Raw genomic sequence first — 22,879 nt, forward strand, 5'->3', positions numbered from 1 at the left:
CATACAACGAAAACTGACACTGAAAAACCAAAGAAGAGATTTTTCCCTTTTTTGTATTTCGTTTCCATTGCCTGAAACAGTTTCTCCTCACCCAAAGTCGGACTGGTAATGGCCAGAAAGAACTACAGCTGCCATTAGGGGTAGAGACTCACTCATGCACAGCTTCCACGTTAGAGGTGCGATAACTGTAACTCCTATGTAACTAAAAATAAGCATACCTGTCCAATGCAGGTAATTGATATCTGATTTATATTCCATGTGGCATCCTAAAAACAGACGTTTTCAATTGTTTCATGAAGGGGTCGTCTCCAGTAGGCTCTGACCTCTGTTAAAACTGGACACACAGCGGCACTCGATTAATACAAGGATCACTTGACATATCACTTACATGACCTCTCTCTCTCTCTCTCTCTCTCTCTCTCTCTCTCTCTCTCTCTCTCTCACACACACACACACACACACACACATAGTCAAACAAACTAGTAAACAACAACGGCACTGAAAAAAACCGTCGTGTCTTCTTATTGTTACGTCACAATCTCTTGTCGCCCACCAGAGAGCTGTAAGGTTCTAGACAAAAAAAGAAAAGGTTTTGAACTACACTGATACAGCAGAAACCGATAAATCTGTTTCGACACTGATTCAGCCGAGTTAGCAACTCCTTCCACATTATATTGTAGAATGATATTCCTTAACATCCATCTCATCGCAGAATCGAGATCGGAAAGCTGGAGAGCTTTTGTGGAAATTTGGAAGGTAGAACACGAGCTACTGGTGAAACTAAATATATCAGGGTGGGTCGTGAGTCGTGCTTGGATAGCTCAATCGGCAGAGAACTAGTCCGCGAAAGGCAAAGGTCCAAGTTTTGAATCCCAACCCTGCACACACTCTGCAGCAAGTCTTAGATTAGCGCACACTCCACTGTAGAGTGAAAGTTCATTCTAGAAAGTAACAGATTCGTTAAACTGCATCGTATTAATTATGAGAGTATTATGCAGGTTCTTGCAAATACATAATTAGAAACACGAACATTAATTTGGTAACAGAGCGATACCACACGAGAACTCTTTAAAAATGGCTCTGAGCACTATGGGACTCAACTGCTGAGGTCATTAGTCCCCTAGAACTTAGAACTAGTTAAACCTAACTAACCTAAGGACATCACAAACATCCATGCCCGAGGCAGGATTCGAACCTGCGACCGTAGCGGTCTTGCGGTTCCAGACTGCAGCGCCTTTAACCGCACGGCCACTTCGGCCGGCGAGAACTCTTTAAATAGTCCCAATATAGCCGATTAACCGAAGACATTTTCATGAGTCGACGATTTTATGTCACCTACTGACTTTGCATTTACGGGAAATTACGCCTTATGAGGATCACATCGCAAGTAAGATTAATCTGGCATTCCCTTACAAAGTTATTAGCATGATAAAAATTGTCTGTAAGTTTTCGGTTAATAACAGAAGTCAATAATTGTGTCCATTAGAAATTTATTTGTTATCTGCAGTCGACTATATGGATTATTTCTCAATAACAATAAATAAATTCTTGAAGTGAAACATAAAACACACACACACACACACTCACACACGCTACCTGAGGAAAAAAATGAAACATCCAAAAAGGGAGACGGAAACGAAATGAACCCTCACAGGTTGAGAGGGGATGTGTTGTTTTAGCCCCGATTTGAAAATCGAGTCAAATTCCCAAAGAACATTACAGCATGAGCCCAGTTTCCTCACTGACGTTGCATCCCCTATGGCCTGGATGAATGCACTGATTCGTTTGGTAAAGGTGTCATAAAACCGTTGGCATCGTCTCCTGAGACGCACTAGCTCGCTGCCGGCTTCTGTGGCCGAGCGGTTCTAGGCGCTTCAGACGGGAACCGCGCTGCTGCTGCGGTCGCAGGTTCGAATCCTGCCTCGGGCATGGATGTGTGTGATGTCCTTAGGTTAGTTAGGTTTAAGTAGTTCTAAGTCTAGGGGACTGATGACCTCAGATGTTAAGTCCCATAGTGCTTAGAGCCATTTTCACTAGCTCGCTCACAACTGTTGTAACTCGTTCTTAATATCCTGGGTACTGGCATTGAAACAGTGTTTATGTCCGAGCTGGTCCCACACATCTTACTTCGGGGTCAGATCTGTGGATCATGCTGGCCATGGAGGTACCTCCATAAGATGTAGACAGTTCATAGACACATATGCCGTGTGTGGACGAGCGTTGTCCTGTTGAAAAATAGCACAACGATGCTGTCGCATGAGAGGTAACACATGAAGATACAGTTTACCCGTGGCGTGCCGTTGTGTCGTCAGAGTTGCCTCTAACAGTACGAGACGTGATTTGAAGTCATACCCGATGACTTCCCAACACCATGACGCCCTGAAGAACACCGCTATGCTTCTGCAGCTCGGCGCCATACCCGCCGACGATGGTCATATAGGGCAGTGCAGAACGGCTATTCATCGCTAAACAAAGTGCGATGGCATTCATCAACAGTTCATGTTTTCTGGCCATGGCACGACTCCAAATGCAGCCGTTTGAGCTTTGGTGATACCTGCAGCCAACAGGTGGGACGATAATTCTCTAGTCTTATCTGACCAATGGCGCAGGATTATACAGAATGTTGCAGGGCGTGCATTATTATTCTCGGATGTCGAGCGCTAATGGAAGTGGTAATGATATTTGTGGTGTATAACATGGCGATCCTCCCTTGTGGTGATCAGACGTGTTCTGCTGCAACTTTGACGACGACATGCCCACGCAGTCCTCCATCGTGACAGTGTCACATCTGTATGCCTCATAAATGTTGGTGTTACGTGAACCGACCAGCTGGCCGAATGGAGACCACGACGAGGCCCTTTTAAGTTCTGCTAAGTGTTGCTAATACGGCCTCACACGAGTACACGGCATTCCAGGTCCTTCACAAAAAAATGGTTCAAATGGCTGTGAGCACTATGGGACTTAACATCTGAGATCATCAGTCCCCTAGAACTTAGAACTACTTAAACCTCACTAACCTAAGAACATCACACACATCCATGCCCGAGGCAGGATTCGAAGCTGCGACCGTAGCGGTCGCGCGGTGCCAGACTGTAGCGCCTAGAACCGCTCGGCCACCGCGGCTGGCACCTTAATTGGGTTCGATGTATTTGCAAAGAGGTTGAAGTGTCAGTGAGGTGTCATCAGTGTCAAAAATTGAAATTGTCAATAATGTCGTCCTGTAGTCCATCGCACTGTGAACAGTCGATTTCGGCTGCGAAATGTGTGGGAATCAATGCCTCAGGTGAAGGGGTGGTTTCACTGACGACCTTTATGCCACCCCATGAGGCTTTTACGTGTCTATCCTGAGCGGCTGTGTGTGTAAATGGTTTCCTCGGCCACTCATATGAAAACCGCATGGTTACAGCGCTGGGGGTCGTGGTTGTGGCCTATATCGCGGAGGTGTCAAAAGGAGGGGTGAGATATGTATGCGTCGATCTTCCCACTGTGTGACATATCCACGGTGGCATTGGGCAGAATTTTGGCAAAATTTGGTGCCAATGTGACATCATTAACCCATTTTACACCATACATGAACCTCTGAGCTCTGGCCTTTTTTTCACGTGTGTAGACTCCTTGCTGTCTGAAGCGTCGACGAGTCCGAGGATTACGTCGCAGGGCACCACGCTTTTGCTCCATTGCAGAGAAAGGTTGTAGGCAACTTTCAGCCAAATTTAGAACTTCTGGGTCACAATGGGAAACAATTAAGAGGTTTCGAAAGAGTATTTCTTTAATTGTGTTGCGCAGTATAATTGGAAATTGAATGGACGGAGAAGTCTTGAAGATTATAAGGCAAACTTGGCTGTTTTTGTGATTCATGCGTTCGGCTATGCGAAGCATGTGTCAGTGTACCGTATTCGGCCTGTAAGATGTTGTAGCGGGTGAAAGAACTGCTCTGGTGCTCACCTGAGTGGTTCGGAGTCCTGACCGTCGCGCGGCTTGCTTTTGGGCTTGTTGGCGCGTGGGCAGCCCGACAGCGAACGGTGCGACGAGTAGTTACCGGTGGCATGACCTGAGCCATCGCACCCCGGTGTCGGGCACTTCAGCTCTTGTGAGTGCGCCTGGATTTGTGACCGGTCGGCACGCGGGCAACCGGACAGGCTGTGGCAGAAAGCAGAATTACGTCGTAAGTGAGCAGCACAGCAATAACAGCAAGCAGCCAATGTCGCGAATCTTTTATACAGCTCGTACTGTCAGCCTGGAACGGCCGCAGGATCATGTAGGTAGCTCAGGACATCAAACGTAGTATATCATTTTGCACACAATTACACCTTCTTTTCTATGGTGCGCAAATCGTTATTAGCGCTTCTGGATACTGTAATCATTCATAGGCACTAAAATTTGGAATCGAAATGTGCCGGCTATAGCGCCACTAACTGCTCTGTTTTCCAAGTTTACGGAATGTATGTTTGATGATGACCATGTGTTCGATTTCTGAATAACAAGCTGAACGTGCTTGACTAGTCGGAAGGAGTAGTTATGATCAGTAGTCCCCATTCCAGTTTTAGTTTTGTCTGCAGTGAATCTGTTTTGATATTTTCTTTCCGCTAATTCGTGTTTTAAGGGCAATCATTCGTTAACGGAGAAGACCTCTTTATAAATATTAATTTCATTATTTATTTATAAAATATTCATTTCAGTAATCATGTCGGAAACAAACACCTGCAAAATATATCTTGATTTGAGCAAAATAGATGATCGACTTGAGAAATAATTTATTCCAATAATAACCGCTGGTGAATTCTAGCTCTGTCCCTGTAAATGTGAGATGTACGTGGCCGTACTCCACGGTTCCTACCGCACTTTTTCCGCGGGAGCGGAAACTAAGCTTCACAACATTCTGATCTCAGATTTCACTCCATAAATTAAGTTGAAATAGATACGTCTCCACTGCAATAATGAAAATAATGAGGCTAAATAATTTTTCGCAGGTATTCAAAGACGTATGACGGCAAACATGGTTGTAAATCATTCAGAATAGTAAGGTAGGGTGAAATAGCGATTGTTATCGGATAGTTTTAATTGTCAGGTCTTAATCGTCATCTAGCATAGAACTACACCTACATTTTGAAAACAAATTAGGAAATATGATTAACAACTACATTGACGTAGGAGTCTCAAAGCTGAAGTTCCTGTGCTTATGGGTAATGGACGTTGAAGAAGGAAGGAGCTGCAGTTCCTTTTGACATACTTTCGTAGTGTCTTCATATCAGTGGATATACTGTAACTCCAACGATCTTTCCCTGCGGCATTCATGCCTCAAGGACATATAGAGCGTACGTTTCCAGAAGAATCAACTAATATATTGCTTCTTACTACGTAAATATCGTCAAAAGACCATGAAGGTAAAATTAGAGAGATTCGAACCAGCAATCGTTCTTCCCGCGAACCATACGCGGATGGAACAGGAAAAGGAGGGAAGTGGCAGCTGTATGTAAAGTACTTTCTTCCACACATCATTAGGTGGCTCGCGGAGACTGTCGTAGTGTAGATATAGTGAAGAAGTAGCTTGCGATCAACTAACAGATTTCGGCCGACGTCACTACAATGGTACGTGAGTGTCATATAAAACTGCCAGTTACTTGCACAATTTGGGCTTCATAGTCACAGACACTTGAAACTTCTTTACATTGTAATTTGGTCTTGGAAGAAACAGAAAGCTTGCTAGAAGGGAGAAACGATCGGCAGTGAGACAAGAATAAACTAATGGTTGCTTGTTCCAAGCTTCACTATAGCACTCTCTGCTAGAAATATCTTGCTATTGTTTCTGCATCCTAACGTACCTTCTTAGTCTCTGTCCCTAACTTTGCAATGTTACAATCTCTGATGTCGCTAGCGGAAAAAAACTGTATTTAGGATTAGCAGTGTTATATCTTTCACAAATAATCAAAGTTTATACCGTCTATGATTTTCCATATCAAAAAACATGTACTACTGTGCTACTGTACATCGAAGGAATTCTGCTGTTCCACACGTTATCTTTCCAAGCTTCAAGTCCAGGAGTTGGTTTCCAACAAGACGACGCTAGCCTACTGATGGCCCTGAGATTCCATTTGTGCGTATGCTGTACTCACGTACTTCAAGTAGAGCCCCCACCCGTTATACAGGGAATACTTGATAATGGGCGGGAATAGACAGGACACCGTATTCATGATTTGGAATATGAACTGCACCTGCACTCCGCGATTGTTCGACAGCAACATGTAATTTCAGCACTAAGCGATTCAACCCTTTATGAACAGTACAATATTTGGGGATGTGTGGGCTGTTACTTATTACAACTCTGACGTCACTGATAAACAGCAGGTCGTGTTGCTTTAACACTCAGTGTCGTAATTGGTTTTCTGGCAGGGATGTGTACTGCACCAAGACTGCGCTTTCAGTTACCAAGACGTCAATTCAATGAATGACGGCGCCATATATGTGATATAGTGCAATATGAAAAGGAAACATTTTTATTATTGCCAACGTCTTTAGCGGATTTCAGTCGATTTATAAAATTTATAAGTTATTACAGAAATTTCTGTTCAAGGAGAATGTCAACGAGTGAATGACTGAGTTCTAGTGGATATACAAATTTTGTACATTTAAGGCGTACAGATTTTAAATTTCATGAGTCTTTTAAAGAGGTTGTTCAAAAGGTAGTAAAACTCTTAATATGACCATAGTTGTCATAATCCATTAGGTTTTTATTATAATTTATGAAAAGTCGTGACTTTCTATAGCGATTAAAAGCATATACGGGCAAAATGCAGTGACATCTGTGCATTCGAAATAAAGGATTGTATCGAACAACCAGCACCATTTTTTTATGTTGCTGTTTGCAGGAACTGCATCGAAGATACGCGGACATGGGCTGCAATGTTTTCACATATGAAATATTACACAACAGGCAGTTTATGAATTATGGGCAACAACTAGGAACAATACAAATTGCAAGCAACAGGGTGTTGAACAAGAATCACTGAAGCAAGTACGTCGAACGATTTTTACTAATTTTTTGCCTAGATAGTTATCGCATGCATGCTTTGAATAGGCCCTTTTTATTAGCTCGCATAATGCCAAAACCAGAGTTCGATTACTGCTGTTCAGTGATAATCCGAGTTGAGTAGCAGGTATACCAGAGGGATTTAAGAGTAAATGTGGCGAGCACACGAAAATACGTTACCGCCATTCTTGAGCGTTTCGAAAGAAACATTTAACACATGTAAGCTTCGTGCATAGTTCTCATTGTACCTTTTTCTTTTAAAAGTTCTTACGATTCAGTATCAAGTCTTTTAACGCGTTACGTCTAATTCTTCTTAACAATTTTGCGATAAAGCCACGAACAAAGATTGAAAGTGTTGTTTCCAGGAAGAAACACATATTGGATCGTTTGTCTCTTTGTACAGATCACTGACGTAAGGAACTTCTTTGAAAAGTCTTCGGGAAGTATAAAAATAAATTAAAACTTTTCAGTTTTTTTCGAAACGCTTTCAGAGGATCTTCCCCTTTCTACGCGTATTAGGAAGTACAGCTTGTAACGACATCTTATTGACCGTACTGGTTTTTCCGTTTTTCCGTTCCATTGGTAAGAAACAGTGAATTATAAAAAGTCCCTTAGTAAGAAACAGTGAATTATAAAAAGTCGGTGAGTAATATTCTTTTGTTATTTGTACGAGTCTTTTTCCGTCTATTCTTGTCCATCGTGCTGTGCTTCTCCAATAAGCACATTTCTGGTTTCCTTGGTCTTCTTTATTTCTCTTTCGTTATAGCATGTACCTCATTCCCATACACAAGCGTAGGAATAATCATTGTTTTGTAAAATTACACGTGGTCCCTGCTTTTCCTTTCTTTTTAAACCTTTAAATGTTGCCGTTAATGTAACTGAATCTTCGTATTATGTTTCCAGTGCACATTTGTTCTTGGAATTATATCCGTTGCTATTTCCGAATCCTATGCTCGCTTTTTATTATTGCCTTTCGCAGTTTTTTTATAATAAACTTTATCGAATGCTCTCATATAGCCTGTAAACAGAAGATGAGTTTTTCTTTGATATGCAAGAATGTTTCTCAATTATTTGGTTAACGGTAAAATGTACTCTATACATGATCTCGTTTGCTCTTCTAGTATGCTTTCTTTTATTTTCTGGGTTTTAATTCCGAGTATATCGTATAAGCTGTGTTAAGCAAGGACATTTATGGTTTTCGAACTTTTCTCTTTTCCCTTGTTCTATGTAAGTTCGCAACAACAGATAGTCTCTACTCTTGTGGCACCTTTTCTTGAGTCCACGTTGTGTTAAATAAGATCCATATGTACGTCGTTATCTAGGCGAAGAATAGAACGTGTGGTAATGGCGTCTATTCATCTGCTCAAAATCAGTGAAGGATGGAGCAATTGACTGTCAGGAGGGGAGGTCGGAGGGCAAGGGGAAGGGAAATGTTGTAATGTTTCATATTTCAATTTTGGAGACTAGAAAGCTGTTGAGAATTTTGACATATACCTTAGATTATTTGTGGGCTGGCTTTAAACACACCACCAGATTTGAGGGTAAACAGATTATGTAGACTGAAGGAAACTTGAATAGCATGCTGTGAGAACCACCTTAGGGTTTTTAGATTCAGACATGTATTTCGACAAATAGAAATTCTATTCATTCTGGCGCTTATTTATAACTGATTCAAAAATGTGGCTAACATAAGTAATTACACATCTAACTAGTGGATAGCTTTCCTCCTAGCTCTGATGCAGGATTTAATTAACGATAAAGCACCATCCTTCTATATGTTTCCATCAGGTGAATGTATGACCTGCAAAAAGAAAAGTTGTTTCAAGTGTGGGTCTGAAACGTATTCCATCGTATGCAGTACAGTTTTTCACGACCATTGTAACGAAATGTGAGACGGTTTCGGCTTCAGCCATGTAGCAAAACTTTTTGCTGGATATTTTGCAGCCTCCATATTGTTGGCTGTTAGTGTATTATAATTTCGCGCAGTAGTATGTGTTGAAATTACCATCGTGTGGAAATGCTTCGGAATGAGTTATGTTTGAATGGAAACTGTGCACGTTTTAGACAAATGTCTTACTAACTTGTGATACATGGTGAATTACTCTGTGACTGAAACAAATCTAAGGAGACCGCAGGCACTGTACACCCTGAGTAAAAAAAACAGATGGATCGTTGGTGTAACGCTACTGCTACATTATTGTTCTGAACGTATGTCTATGATAGCGGTAAGAGAATGAAAAAAAAACCTCATTATGTTGTATAACCCTTTGTCGTACCACGATTCGTGAAAGTACTCATGGGAGTAACCATTGAAATCTGAGTGCAGAATGTTGTTATTTTGAAAAATCATGTATTTTTTCAAGCGTAGTTGAAAAGCTGCGGAGTAAATCATAAACTGAAAGGAGAATTCTATTCCGCATATGTTTGGGCCTTACTTTGCGATCCACTTTAGTTAACGTCCAGGAACTGTAAATTACAAACAGCCGGGCGCTAACAGACGTACATGTGGAGTACAGCATGTTAGACTCCTTAACGATGGCATGACAACACGCTTCATTAACAAAAGACGCGCGCGCTAATCCTTCAGTGTTTCTTGTTCTTTCAGCCCTGACAATTTGCATAAAGCAAAATTTAAGCATGCCAAATGCTCATTCAATCAAGTATTTGTGAAACAATCATCTATAATTTACGGTTCTACTGTTTGCTCTTGAGTGAAAAGAGAAGGTGAAGATCGATCAGGTCCGCAACAATGTATGTAGAGCCATTACACAGAGCAATTTACTCTGCGGAAATCCGACAAGCGTTAAGACTTGATGCAAGTAAACTGTCAACTCCACAACAACAACCTACAGAGAAAACACCAATTTCATACACTTACAAAACATACCACGTGCAATCAGCTATTTTTAAAGAAAAACAATAAGGATTACGACAAGAACGAAAGAGCAAAATACGATGCTGCTAACTGAAAAACACAGACGATAAAAATAAAGTCGAACAGACAGTCACATCACACACACATATTGTGTCGGAGACGCGGGTCGGGGCGGGCGGGGGCGCGCCGTGCAGTGTGCCCGGCGGCAGCTGCAGGGCGCAACGATTGCCAAGCAACACAACAGAACAGAGGGGGGGGGGGGGGGGGGGGAGCGGGACCTGACCCAGAGCCAAGGCGTGGCGAGGCGCGGGCAGGGCTGGCGGCAGGCGCCCACTACTGAACACAGGTGTCAAGGGGGGTTCCAAAAAGATACTGCTAAAAACAAAGAAGGCACAATACGATCAAATACGGTCAAAAGTCGAAAAAAAAGGTGAACACATGGACCGACTAATGCTAGCCTGCCGCGGACCGGGAGCGGGCAGTGGGCGTGCGGGCCAGCCCGCGGCAGGCTACCACAATACCTGAAAGTCTGCGCTTGCCTTCTGTGGGTGGCGTAGTTGCCAGACACATGGCCCATGCCGTCGCAGCCCACCGTGGGACACTGGATCAGCTCCTTACCGTCCCTGCCTCTGTGCGCGGGCCGGGGGGCAGGGGGGCCGGGGGGGCCTGCGCCGGAGCTCGGCCGCACGCGCCACCCGCTGCGCAGCAAAACACGCCCGTCATACCGCGCCTAACGCCTATTGACGCCTCCTGTGAACTTAAACATCTTTACACAAATCAGCGTGCCAGCATGCTCCACACATTTTGCGCTTCTTTCGCTATGCCCGCAACTGTCAAGTTTCTGTCATCTCCGTATAGTCCACAAGTAAATTGAAGAGTGAGCAGCGCTCGTATTAGAGGAAATTTCCTTTCCCGGAAGAACGCTACAAATGCTATACCTGTACGCTAATACTGTACTCTTCTTTTTTTAAAGCAGTGAGTTGATGTGTGTGTGCATTTCTTGTGTTTCTTATAGCAGTTACTAGCGTAAGTACCGGGTGATCAAAAAGTCAGTATAAATTTGAAAACTTAATAAACTACGGAATAATGTAGATAGAGAGGTAAAAACTGACACACATGCTTGGAATGACATGGGGTTTTATTAGAACAAAAAAAAAAAAAAAAACAAAGTTCATAAAATGTCCAGCAAAACGCCAGTAACTGCTACCGTGACGGGTGAGAGGTACGCCGATATGTTACAGAATCGCATCATCCCCAGCCTGGCTGATAAACACCTGCTGGAACGTACGATTTTTATGCAGGATGGCGCTCCACTCCATATTGCTAGACGCGTAAAAGATCTCTTGCGCGCATCGTTTGGTGATGATCGTGTGCTCAGCCACCACTTTCGTCATGCTTGGCCTCCCAGGTCCCCAGACCTCAGTCCGCGCGATTATTGGCTTTGGGGTTACCTGAAGTCGCAAGTGTACCGTGATCGACCGACATCTGTAGTAATGCTGAAAGACAACATCCGACGCCAATGCCTCACCATAACTGCGGACATGCTTTACAGTGCTGTTCACATTATTCCTCGACTACAGCTATTGTTGAGGAATGATGGTGGACATATTGAGCATTTCCTGTAAAGAACGTCATCTTTGCTTTGTCTTACTTTGTTATGCTAATTATTGATATTCTGATCAGATGAAGCGTCATCTGTCAGACATTTGAACTTTTGTATTTTTTAGGTTCTAATAAAACCCGATGTCATTCCAAGCATGTGTGTCAATTTCTACCTCTCTATCTACATTATTAAGTGATTTATTCAGTTTTCAAATTTATACTGACTTTTTCATCTTCCGGTAGTTAATTAAAGTTTTCGCCGATAGAATATGTTCCGATCTTGTAAAATCTTTGATGCTTACGCAATATAGGGCATTGTTTCGAAATTAGAGATAAAGCCCTCAGGATTTGTGAGTAACGATAGCTCTTCGCATTCCGTAACTAAATGTATATATCGGTTGCTATAAATCTTATTCTAACAACGGAACCTCCACATCGCACCCCCGTCAGATTTAGTTATAAGTTGACACAGTTGATAGGCCTTGAAAAACTGAACACAGATCAATCGAGAGAACAGGAAGAAGTTGTGTGGAACTATGAAAAAAATAAGCAAAATACACAAACTGAGTAGTCCATGCGAAAGATAGGAACATTAAGGAGAGAGTGAGCTCAGGAGCGCCGTAGTCCCGTGGTTAGCGTGAGCAGCTGCGGAAGGAGAGGTCCTTGGTTCAACTCTTCCCTCGAGTGAAAAGTTTACATTCTTTATTTTCGCAAAGTTATGATCCGTCCGTTCGTTCATTGACGTCTCTGTTCGCTGTAATAAGTTTAGTGTCTGTGCTTTGCGACCGCACCGCAAAACCGTGCGATTAGTAGACGAAAGGACGTGCCGCTCCAATGGGAACTGAAAACATTTGATCGCAAGGTCATAGGTCAACCGATTCCTCCACAGGAAAACACGTCTGATATATTCTATACGACGTTGGTGACGGCATGTGCGTCACATGACAGGAATATGTTTTCGACCCACCTAACTTGTACACTAGGCGAATGGGTAAAAAGATTCTTCTACCTTGCCCCATTTAGGTTTTCTTGTGGGTGTGATAATCACTCCCAAAAAAGTGATGAAACAATAAGAGTTTGTCACATAAACTGCAACAAATGAATGCAACAGTTTCACAGTCGCACAGTTTTCCTTGTGCTCTGTCAAAACATATGTTTTTAACGTTTTCAAATTTTTCCTTGTGTAGACCGTCAAATCCTGCATATGTCCAAGCAAATCTGAACATGTCCTGGAATTTTGGAGAGCGAAGTTGATTATGTGTGAGTGTCTGAACTTTGATAATTGTCTGAAAATAAAAAAATTAAACCTCTCACTCGAGGGAAAACTTGAACCAAGGACCTCTGGTTCCGCAGAGGCTCACGCTAACTATGGGACCACGGCGCTCCTAAGCTCACGTCCTCCTTGATGTTGCATATCTTGCGCATGGACTAATCAGTTTGTATATTTCGCTTATTTTTTTTCATAGTTCCACACAACTTCTTCCTGTTTTCTCGACTGATCTGTGTTCAGTTTTTCAAGGCCTATCCACTGTGCCAACTTATAACTAAATCTGAGGGGGGTGCGATGGGGAGGTTCCCTTGTAAGATACAAAGCTGATATGTCTTAAAGTGGTGCAATCTCTCTTAAAACACGTATGTTGATCTCGAGTTACACACGAAAAACTTCTACAATGAATCCCGTAGTATATCTCTGTGAGAACCGACTTTTTCATTTTTTTAATTTTTTATAAGCGATTGAAATTCTTTAGGAAGATTGGTGTACACATTGTTGGAATCCCTAACAAAATACATCCGTTTAGGAGGGCATAATTGAAGGTCATGCATTGGCACGGATAGGCATTGCGCTCTGTATGTGTAGTCGACTCATAAATAGTATTTTAATCTGTCACTCTTATGAGATTCTTTGCTATCTAATTTACTACATGATTTTGTTGTCTGATAGAAGGCAGTCTCATTCTGTAAGCGTAGTGTTGATGTAGTTAATGAAAATAATGGCTTCCTGGACGTCTCAGTGCACTGTGTTGCCATTACTATCAAAGGCGCGCTGCGGATGGTTGGTAAAACATTGGGAAACAGCTCATAGGTGTTCCCTGAACGTAGCCAGGTAAAAGATGGGGACTTGCTTGCTCACTCTTCAATCTGCCGACGGCTGTACGCGTAGAATCACGCAAATTTGGCTGCTTTTCGAAAGACATCTTCGGGACAAACGCATCTCGGCTTTAAATAGTGAGAAGGGCCTCGTGGGAGAGAACAACGGATTATTAAGGAGGCAGGGCTGCGTGTCCAAAGTGACGTCAGGCGTAGTTTTAATTTATGGTGTTGAATGATTGAAAATTTGTTGCTCAGTGGAACTAAAGGAATACGGTAAATGGGTAAATACAAGGTAATTCCCACAGCAAAGAGAAACGACTCGATAGTATACGATCAAACTATTAGTGGCGAGCGTCTGAAGTACGCCACATCCTTAAATTATTAAGGTGCAATACTAATAAGCGAAATGAAATGCGACGAACATATAAAATTAGCATTACAGAAGGCGAATAGAAGAACTCGATTTGTTTGAGGAGATCTGGGAAAGAGCAATGCATCCGTTAACCAAATCACACACAAAAAGTTACAGCGACCAGTTCTAGAGTACTGTTTTAGCGTTTTCAATCATTATCAATGACAATAGACAGAACGAATTCAAAGACACGCTGCTAGGATCGTAACAGATCGGTATCACCCATCAGAAGGTGTAACAGTGATGCTCAGGGAATTTAATTTCTTTGGAAGAAAGCGACGATCTTGTCGCGAAATCCTGATGCATAAATATAAAGAAACGGCATTGGAAGAAGACTGTGCAACCATTTTGCTCCCTCCATCGTACATCTCTCGTAGGGATCGTGAGAATAAGAGAAGATAGATTAGGGCGTGTACAGAGTCATGTAGATGGCTTTTTCCCTCTCTCAATACGCGACTGTAGAAGTACAGAAGAACGGTAATATTGGTACATATTATCCTTTGCCATCAAATACTGTACAATAACATGTGTATATATGCAGATCTATGAGTTCGCAAGGGTGCTCTGTGTGTAATATCATACAACTAAGGCTTCCTGATCGATACGAACGTTTTATCAGGAACTAGGATAATCATGCGTGGACTTTCCTGGCTCTTCCCTTGTGCTGGTGTACTTCAGATACCCTACAACAGTTTATTTTTTATTATTGTAAATTTGGCTGGCCAGTGTGATCGAGCGGTTCTAGGCACTTCAGGCTGGAACCGCGCGACCGCTTCGGTCGCATGTTCGAATCCTGCCTCGGGCATGGATGTGTGTGATGTCCTTAGGTTAGTTAGGTTTAAATAGTTCTAAGATCTAGGGGACTGATGACCTCAGATGTTAAGCCCCATAGTTCTCAGAGCCATTTGAACCATTTCTAAATTTAAAACATTTCGTCGACAATGCGATCATTAACTACGCCTCATTGACAGAATATATACTGCCACTACTAGGATCCCTCATTTAAGGGAACGACAAATGAAATGAAACTGGCTCTTAACTCAGCTTCTTCCGTTTACGCTTCCTTCCACGGATGACAATCAAGCTGAATGACAACCAAGCTGGACACATCACTGAAGAGTTAATGAGATTCCAGGCCTAAGGCGTGTATGGAGACGCCCTGGACAGCGGCAGGATCCCAACCCAACTGTCGCCCGCCATACGGTCCGTCAGCCAGGACTGATGGCCTGCGGTGCCGTTTCTTTTCACAGCAGGACACCTTTGATTGACATCCGTGGCACCCTTACAACACGGCGGTACGTCCAAGATATTCTACGCCTCGTTTTGTTGCCTTTCGTGGCAAGCCGTCCTGGGCTTATATTTCATCAAGATAATGTCCGCCCACACACGGCGAGAGATTTTACTGCTTGGCTTCGGGCTTGCCAAACCATACCTCGGCCAGGAAAATCACCGGATCTCTCCCCAATTGAGAAAGTTTGGAGCATTATGGGCAGGGCACTCCGACCGGCTCGGGATTTTGACGGTTTAACGCGCCAATTGGAGAAAATTTGACACTGTATCGCCCAGGACGACATCCAACGACTCTCAATCAAAGCAAGCCAAATAACTGATTGCATAATGGCTACAGGTGGACCAATGCGTGATTGACTTGCGCAATTTGTGAAGCTCCTCTTGAATAAATTATAGCACTTTTCTGAAAATGTATTTTTTTTTTATTATTTGTCGTAAGGTCTTATGGGACCAAACAGCTGAGGTCATGGGTCCCAAATCTTACGCACTACTTAATTTAACTTACACTAAGGGCAAAATACACACCCACGCCCGAGGGAGAACTCGAACCAACGGGGGGGGGGGGGGGGGGGGGCAGGGCGCGGACCGTACAAGGCGCCCTAGACCGCTGGGCTACCCCGCGCGGCAGACTGTAGTCATTTGTTTGTCTGTGCATGTATATCACAGAACTCGAACCACCGGGGAGGGGGGGGGGGGGGGGGCAGGGCGCGGATCGTGACAAGGCGCCTTAGTCCGCTGGGCTACCCCGCGCGGCAGACTGTAGTCATTTGTTTGTCTGTGCATGTATATCACAGCTATCGATTTCCTCCCATTCGGATAATACCTTCGTGGTGCCTCATGTTTTGCTTTAGAGTGTACTACGTAATCAAAATGGTAAAGAAATGCATCAAATGTACGGTACCTAAAACAGGTATGATGTCGTTGACATCTTAAAGATGTGTATAACTGCAATACGGTTACAGATTCGCTAATCCAACGGTGAATCGTAGGTGCCTGTTACTTGGGACTCTTGCGGTCATTAATTTCTACTGCTGTCACATCCTGTTTCAGTAACTACTTGATGATAAAACCACTAACCACAAAAAGAACAGCATTTGCTAAGCACTGTCTAGGTATTCCCAATTTATTGGTACTATTATGGCTTTTGAAAGTGTAAAAGATGTGTAAGCTGCATTTCTGATTTCTCACACTTTTCACATAATACCAGTAATTAAGCACTTTGGCTCTGCATGAGTAGAAATTGCGTACTGTTCACTGTGGCGTGCCATCTTTATCGAAGCTAGAGCGGAGCGTATTTTATGTAAGTATTGGCTGTGAAATTCATGGTTGAAATCTCTATCCGTGGTTTTCTTACATAAGGTGAACGGCAGAATAGTTCTTCAGCGAGGCACGCCACAATCAACTCTAGTCTACAATACATCCCCCCCCCCTTCCCCCTTCAGCGAGGCATACACACTAACCAGAACTGTAGGAGAAAAACTCGATTTTCATTGACAGCATGATCGCAGACTCGGCTGTTCCTAGTGAGAAGATCATTTGCGGAGAGGCTTGCTGTATTCAGGCGAGCGTCACTAGCAAATTCGAGACCGCCTAGCGAACAAGGATGATGGTCAGAGGAGATGCAGGCTCCGTGGCCGGCGGACAGATTGGAGAAATATTACGGAGCGCTGGAGTACCCTCGCGTCTTCTAGAGAGCCCTTGTCAGCCATATTGCGGCCGCCTGCGCTTATGATGCGTCCGTCCCTTCTCGATCAGCGACTCGCCGCTCGATATAACCAACTCCAGGGGGCGCCGCTACGTCCGCATACAATGCCAAGCGAGTGGGAAGCTCCAGCGGTCTGTTAAGCGATTGACGCAGAGGGAGAGCGGTTGCAGTTTCTCACGATGCATCCATAAACGCTACCAGTTCTCCGAAAAACTTGGCTTAACTCCAGAACACCGAACACCGAATGCTAGTTTATGGCGTAAGCAGCAAAAGTAAAGGACGAGATGATAATGAAAAGATTTACACGTTACTGCATTGCGTAGATCAACCAGCCAAAAAGGGGCCCTTCACAAGACTGGGTCTGGCTATTCATTAATCAAGAAGCTATCATACAGTCTCGAGTCTATTAGGAAATTACGTGATTTGTTCTGTGTAATTTTTCGAAAAAGGAAATGAAAGTTTATTATTTGACGTCCCGTTGATGACGAGTTCATTAGAAACAGAGAACAATCTCTCACTGGACAAGAGCGAGGAAGGAAAGTTTTCTTCTGAAAGTAACCATAATTCAGATCGTCCTAAGCGATTAAGAGAATCCATGGAAATCTTAATCAAGATAGTCGGACGGAGATTTCAAATCCACTCCTCGCCTTAACCACTGTTCCACCACTCTATATAGAAAATAAAAGAAGGTAAGTTGATCATTGTATCATACGAGTATTTAACTTGAACACCAGTGCAGAATAGTTCTACTAAAATGAGGGCGAAGACGGGGAAGAAAATTGATTCATCTACTCCTTCTTCTTTGGCTGTTCCCGCTTCTCTACGGGGTCAGGATTGTTATATTGGTCGAAGTAACGTTAGTGGTAGTTGGTGATCGAACGTCCTTTCTGCCGCCATGTGCTTCATCTGTCCATAAACTATTAGTTAGTGTGGAACTACTTGGAGAAAATCATGGGTGGAGTGACTGGAGGAAGAACCGAAAAAATTTCGCTAGAGTGGTGACTTATGATCTTATTTCGATCTTATAATATGAATACTGATTTTCTGTAATACACAGAAACAACAGTTAAGCTGCAAAATGTACTATTTTGCTGAGCTATCAAGCAATATGGAAAAGGACGGTATCCTGCAGACATGGCATATGTGTAACCAGTGTTGCGTAATTCAGTGCTTTTACTCCCAATGAAGCACCACTTGATAGCTGCTATGTGTACAGAAATATGTGCCTCCTGTTTGCAGACAAATCAGAACACTGGACCTAACTAAACGGTAGGATATAGCGTTGGCAGCTTGGGGCAAACAGCCGGGAGAGATAGCAAACTGGTCGCTGTGGACGCCCTCGGACAACAAGAAACGCTGTGTTTAGACAATCAGCCTGGGTCAACAAAGCGACACCTCCTTCAGGCAGGCCCCAGCAATGGTCAGCGCTTCATCAAACCGTGGTACCTTGCTCTCTACCAGGCGAAATAGATCGCAAGTGACACATCATACTACTTTTTGAATGACTGAGCTGCGGAAAGTGTTCGAGAAAGAAAAAAGCTGCTGCAGTTCTTCTTGATCACCCAAATCCAATTCTTATAGTAATTATTTTATAGTAATTATTCACTTCAGATTAAGACAAAAGCCTATTGATCGATGGACAAAAGTAAGATCTACCACCATTACCATACTTCTGCTCCTCTTACTTCTGTTCCTCATCCTTGTCATCATCGTCAGGTGTAGGTTATCAGATTTGTTCCACACAGCGTATCTGTGGCTGTACTACTTTGTTTTTCTAGTAGTCTGTAATTCTGTATTATTGTTTAGCATATTATATATTTTGCTTTGTACTTTCCGTAATTCTTCAAATTTCAGTTTAGCTATTCAGTGTTGGTAAAACAGTGCTTTTATTAATTTTGTAAGTTCTCGAATCCTTTCGTAATTATCGAAATCTGTGATGATTTACAGAGTGTTTATAAATGAATATCGGGGTTTTAACGTTTTGTAATATTTGTTACATTAAACTTACAGTTATAAATGATATGTCAAATGAAAGAGCAACTCAAACAGTTTTACCAAGAACCTTATAAATGTTCAATGTGAGCACCATTTGTCACACGGCACATATCAAGTCTATAGCCGAGTTCTTCCCAAACGTTGATACGTGTGTCTTCAGTGATTGTAGCAACAGCTGCTTCAATCCGGTTTCTTAATTCAGGGAGGTCTGCTAGTAGCGGAGGCACGTACACACGGACCTTGATGAAGCCCCAAAGGAAAAAATCGCATGGCGTCAGGTCGGGTGACAAACCAGTTAAACTGCAGGAAAACTCACTATGACGTGATTCATATGATATAGTACTGCAAGGCACAGAAAAGTTGTTTTGGGAAGTGGGTGTGAGGAAAATTCAGTCTGTGATTAGCACTATAGTGAGAGATATAAGTGGAACTATCTATCAACATACATTATTGTATGTGGCAGTACCGTATGTGCCAACAGCCTTGCCGCAGTGGTAACACCGTTTCCCGTCAGATCACCGAAGATAAGCGCTGTCGGGCTGGGCTACAACTTGGATGGGTGACCATCCGGTCTGCAGAGCGCTGTTGGCAAGCGGGGTGCACTCAGCGCTTGTGAGGCAAACTGAGGAGCTAATTGATTGAGAAGTAGCGGCTCCGGTCTCGGAAACTGACATACGGCCGGGAGAGCGGTGTGCTGACCACATGCCCCTTCATATCCGCATCCAGTGACGTCTATGGGCAGAGGATGACACGGCGGCCAGTCGGTACCTTTAGGCCTTCATGGAGTGTTCGGGAGGAGTTTAGTTTTAGTACCGTATGTGGCTGATGTCTGGGCATACTTTAGGGGTGTCTTTTTGTGGGGAAACATATGAGTAACTTTGGTCGCAGAGACGAAGTTCTGAATGATGTACTACAACAGCTGCTAAAGATACCACTGGCTAGACGAAAAGGAATGCCGGACTTAAGAGATCAATGCAATCGGATCATTTACAGTTAAAAATGATTTTTTGAGGAAGATTTATTAAGAGGGGAAGAGCTACCTGTGAACTGGACTACCTGCCAAGCCCAAAATATGTGTGAGACAGAATGTGTTACGAGAATTAGTAAAAAAGAAAGGATTTTCCCGGTGTTATGTTAGTTTGTTCTGCATATGTTTTGACTAGTGATGAGAATATGTGTCACTGTGTCCGTAGTTCGTTGCGGTGCCTTGGTGCAGCAAGTGGACACTGAACCTAAATACAGTAAATATTATTAATTATCAGTTCAAATGGTTCTGAGCACTATGGGACTTAACATCGGAGGTCATCAGCCCCCTAGAACTTAGAACTACTTAAACCTAACGAACCTAAGGACATCACACACATCCATGCCAGAGGCAGGATTCGAACCTTCGACGTAGCGGTCGCGCGGTTGCAGACTGAAGAACCTAGAACCGCTCGGCCACTTCGACCGGCTCATAATCACCAGTAGACTGTTTTCCAGCCTGACAGCACCTGCTATGACGGGATGAATGACGTGTCATATTCTTTTCTGGTACCAACGTACACCGATGGGACTAATGACATAATGCTCTAAATGATTTTTGTGCAATAATAATAAGAGAAGTTAACAGCTTATGGCATGCCAAGGAGCTGCCAGTGGTGTGTGGTTTAGTAGGAGTTAGTGTAGCACTTACATTGTGTTTTGCGTAATATTGTATGGAACCTTTTAAGATAATGTGTTGCTGAGTGACCTCCAACAGCAGGGGGAGTTTGGTAACATTACCCTGTTAGTTAGTGAGTAATCAGTTAAAGAATATTCAGGTCATACGTAAATGAAAGCCAATGGGCTGAAGTTTTGGGTTTAATACGCATTTGGCGAATGTTGTGGTTCAAACTAAGTAGATTTAAGAAAATGTATTGAACAACATTGTCAGTGTGGAAATGTATGCTGAGTCTTTTGCAAAGTTATCTGGGGTTAAGTTCCAGGGACTGGATCTGCCGGGGGAGGAAGCTATTGTATAGAGCCGCCACTATTTTTCGGTGCTAATAAGTGAAATAGTAGCATTGCTACAGCTGCCGCGAGCGATCCGTGGACGTCAGTGGACGCAGAGCGGATCAAAACACCACTGCATATAATGCAGCAATACTGATGTCTGGTTTCCACTTTGCGGGCCAGGGACCAGCGTTCGCAGTACTGCCGACGCTGCAGAACGGCGGGCCGACCACGTCAGCGGCACCACACTTACCATACCTCCTGCCCGCCACCTTGTTTTGGTATCCGTGGTTAGATGCAGTGCCTTGGCACAGCAAGTGGGCACTGAACCTATATATATATCCATAATTATCAGTAGACGGTTTCGCAGTACGGCAACACCTACTGTGACGCGACGTCGACGCCAGGCAACAGGGCAAGCTGGCACCACGGATCATGGATTACATCACTTACGTGGCGTCTCCTGGTTCTAACTCCACTTCTGTGGACTTGGCGGCTTTCAGCTGGTGGACTACCTCGGGTTCAGCTCAGCAGCAGCTGGACTTCTACTTTAGAGGTCAACCATTCATGACGAGGACGGAGCAGCCACCCATCCACGTGTACTCGTGCAGGCAAACTAACACTGTACGCCTCCGCTGGCAAGCGCAGACACCTCTGCTCGGGTCTGTCTTACGCTAGAAGAATCACGGGGGCCTTCCACGTCTGCAGGTGCACACTGACATGAATTGTGCAGTCGTTCCAAGACCGTGCACAAGTTGCCGCTTGTCTCGCGTCACCAGTCCTGCTCCACTGCTGACGCCAAGCCGATCACTGGCTACAGGTGCTGTAGGTTGTTTCCTAATGAAATCTTTGAATGTTAATGCTGTTTTCTTGAACCACCAATGGTCAGCATCCTGACGTCAAACCATCACTTCAATTCATCTCTGCCACTGTGGAGGTCATCCACCCCAAGCCTCTACGCAAGGTACCAGAAGTGACCGACATCTGTCATGGACTGAGCGGCTGGTCCCGGCGGAGGTTCGAGTCCTCCCTCGGGCATGAGTGTCTGTGTTTGTCCTTAGGAAAATTTAGGTTAAGTAGTGTGTAAGCTTAGGACTGATGACCTTAGCAGTTAAGTTCCATAAGATTTCACACACATTTGAACATTTAAGCGACATCTCCTCTCATTTATTGAGTTCCTTTGGAGAGCCAGCCATGATAAAATTATTTTACCTGATATGCAAGATACGTGAGGCAGGCGAAATACCCTGAAAGCTTAAGAAGTAAAAGATAATTCTAATTACAAAAGAGGCAAGTGCCTACGCTTGTGTTACCGAATCCCCCCCCCCCTTTCCCAGTTACATAAATAATGGGTGCACAATACTAATACGAATCTTTTACAGAGAAGTGGAAAGACGGACAGAAACCAACAACAGGAAAGTTTTATTTCTGGGGACATGTAGGAAAACTCAATACAGTACTGACCTTACGAGTTATAAGATAGATTAAAAAAGGAAAACAAACGTTTGTAGCTTTTGTAGATTTAGAGAAAGCTTTTGACAATGTTGATCTGAAAAACATTTCGAAATTCTAGACGTAGCAGGTATATAATTCCTGACTTCTATGTCTTGTTCTCTAGGCTGTTGGCGAAGCTAGAGCCGGTTCCACAATTCGGTGCAAGGGGGCTTTGTCTAGCCTGTAGATGATGTGTTGTTCTTTCGGTAAACCATGCGAATGGTTGTAAACATAACCTGCTATGCTGGTCTGAGGCCTCAGAAACATTACCACGATGGCAGATATTTTCCAGCACCTGTCAGTAATAATCTTATGAGAAGTCTTGGAAGGAAGCAGCACTCTACAGAAGCATGTTTTAGCATTGTCAGGAAGTAACTAGTGAAAAAATCTGCAGTCTGTTCCCAAGACAACACA

At 43.5% G+C, this 22,879-nt stretch overlaps 1 protein-coding gene across 1 annotated transcript in view; it reads right to left on the minus strand.

Moving 5' to 3' along the window:
* LOC124793773 (trithorax group protein osa-like) overlaps window positions 1-22,879 on the minus strand; it is a gene marked incomplete at its 5' end in the record, with an annotated part of 285,916 nt that overhangs the window by 118,998 nt on the left and 144,039 nt on the right. Inside the window, one exon of the mRNA XM_047258050.1 lies at window positions 3,946-4,140. Coding sequence (XP_047114006.1) covers window positions 3,946-4,140 — 195 coding nt within the window. The remainder of the gene's footprint in view (window positions 1-3,945; window positions 4,141-22,879) is intronic.

The sequence above is a fragment of the Schistocerca piceifrons genome, chromosome 1, assembly GCF_021461385.2.
Source record: "Schistocerca piceifrons isolate TAMUIC-IGC-003096 chromosome 1, iqSchPice1.1, whole genome shotgun sequence".
NCBI lineage: Eukaryota > Metazoa > Arthropoda > Insecta > Orthoptera > Acrididae > Schistocerca > Schistocerca piceifrons.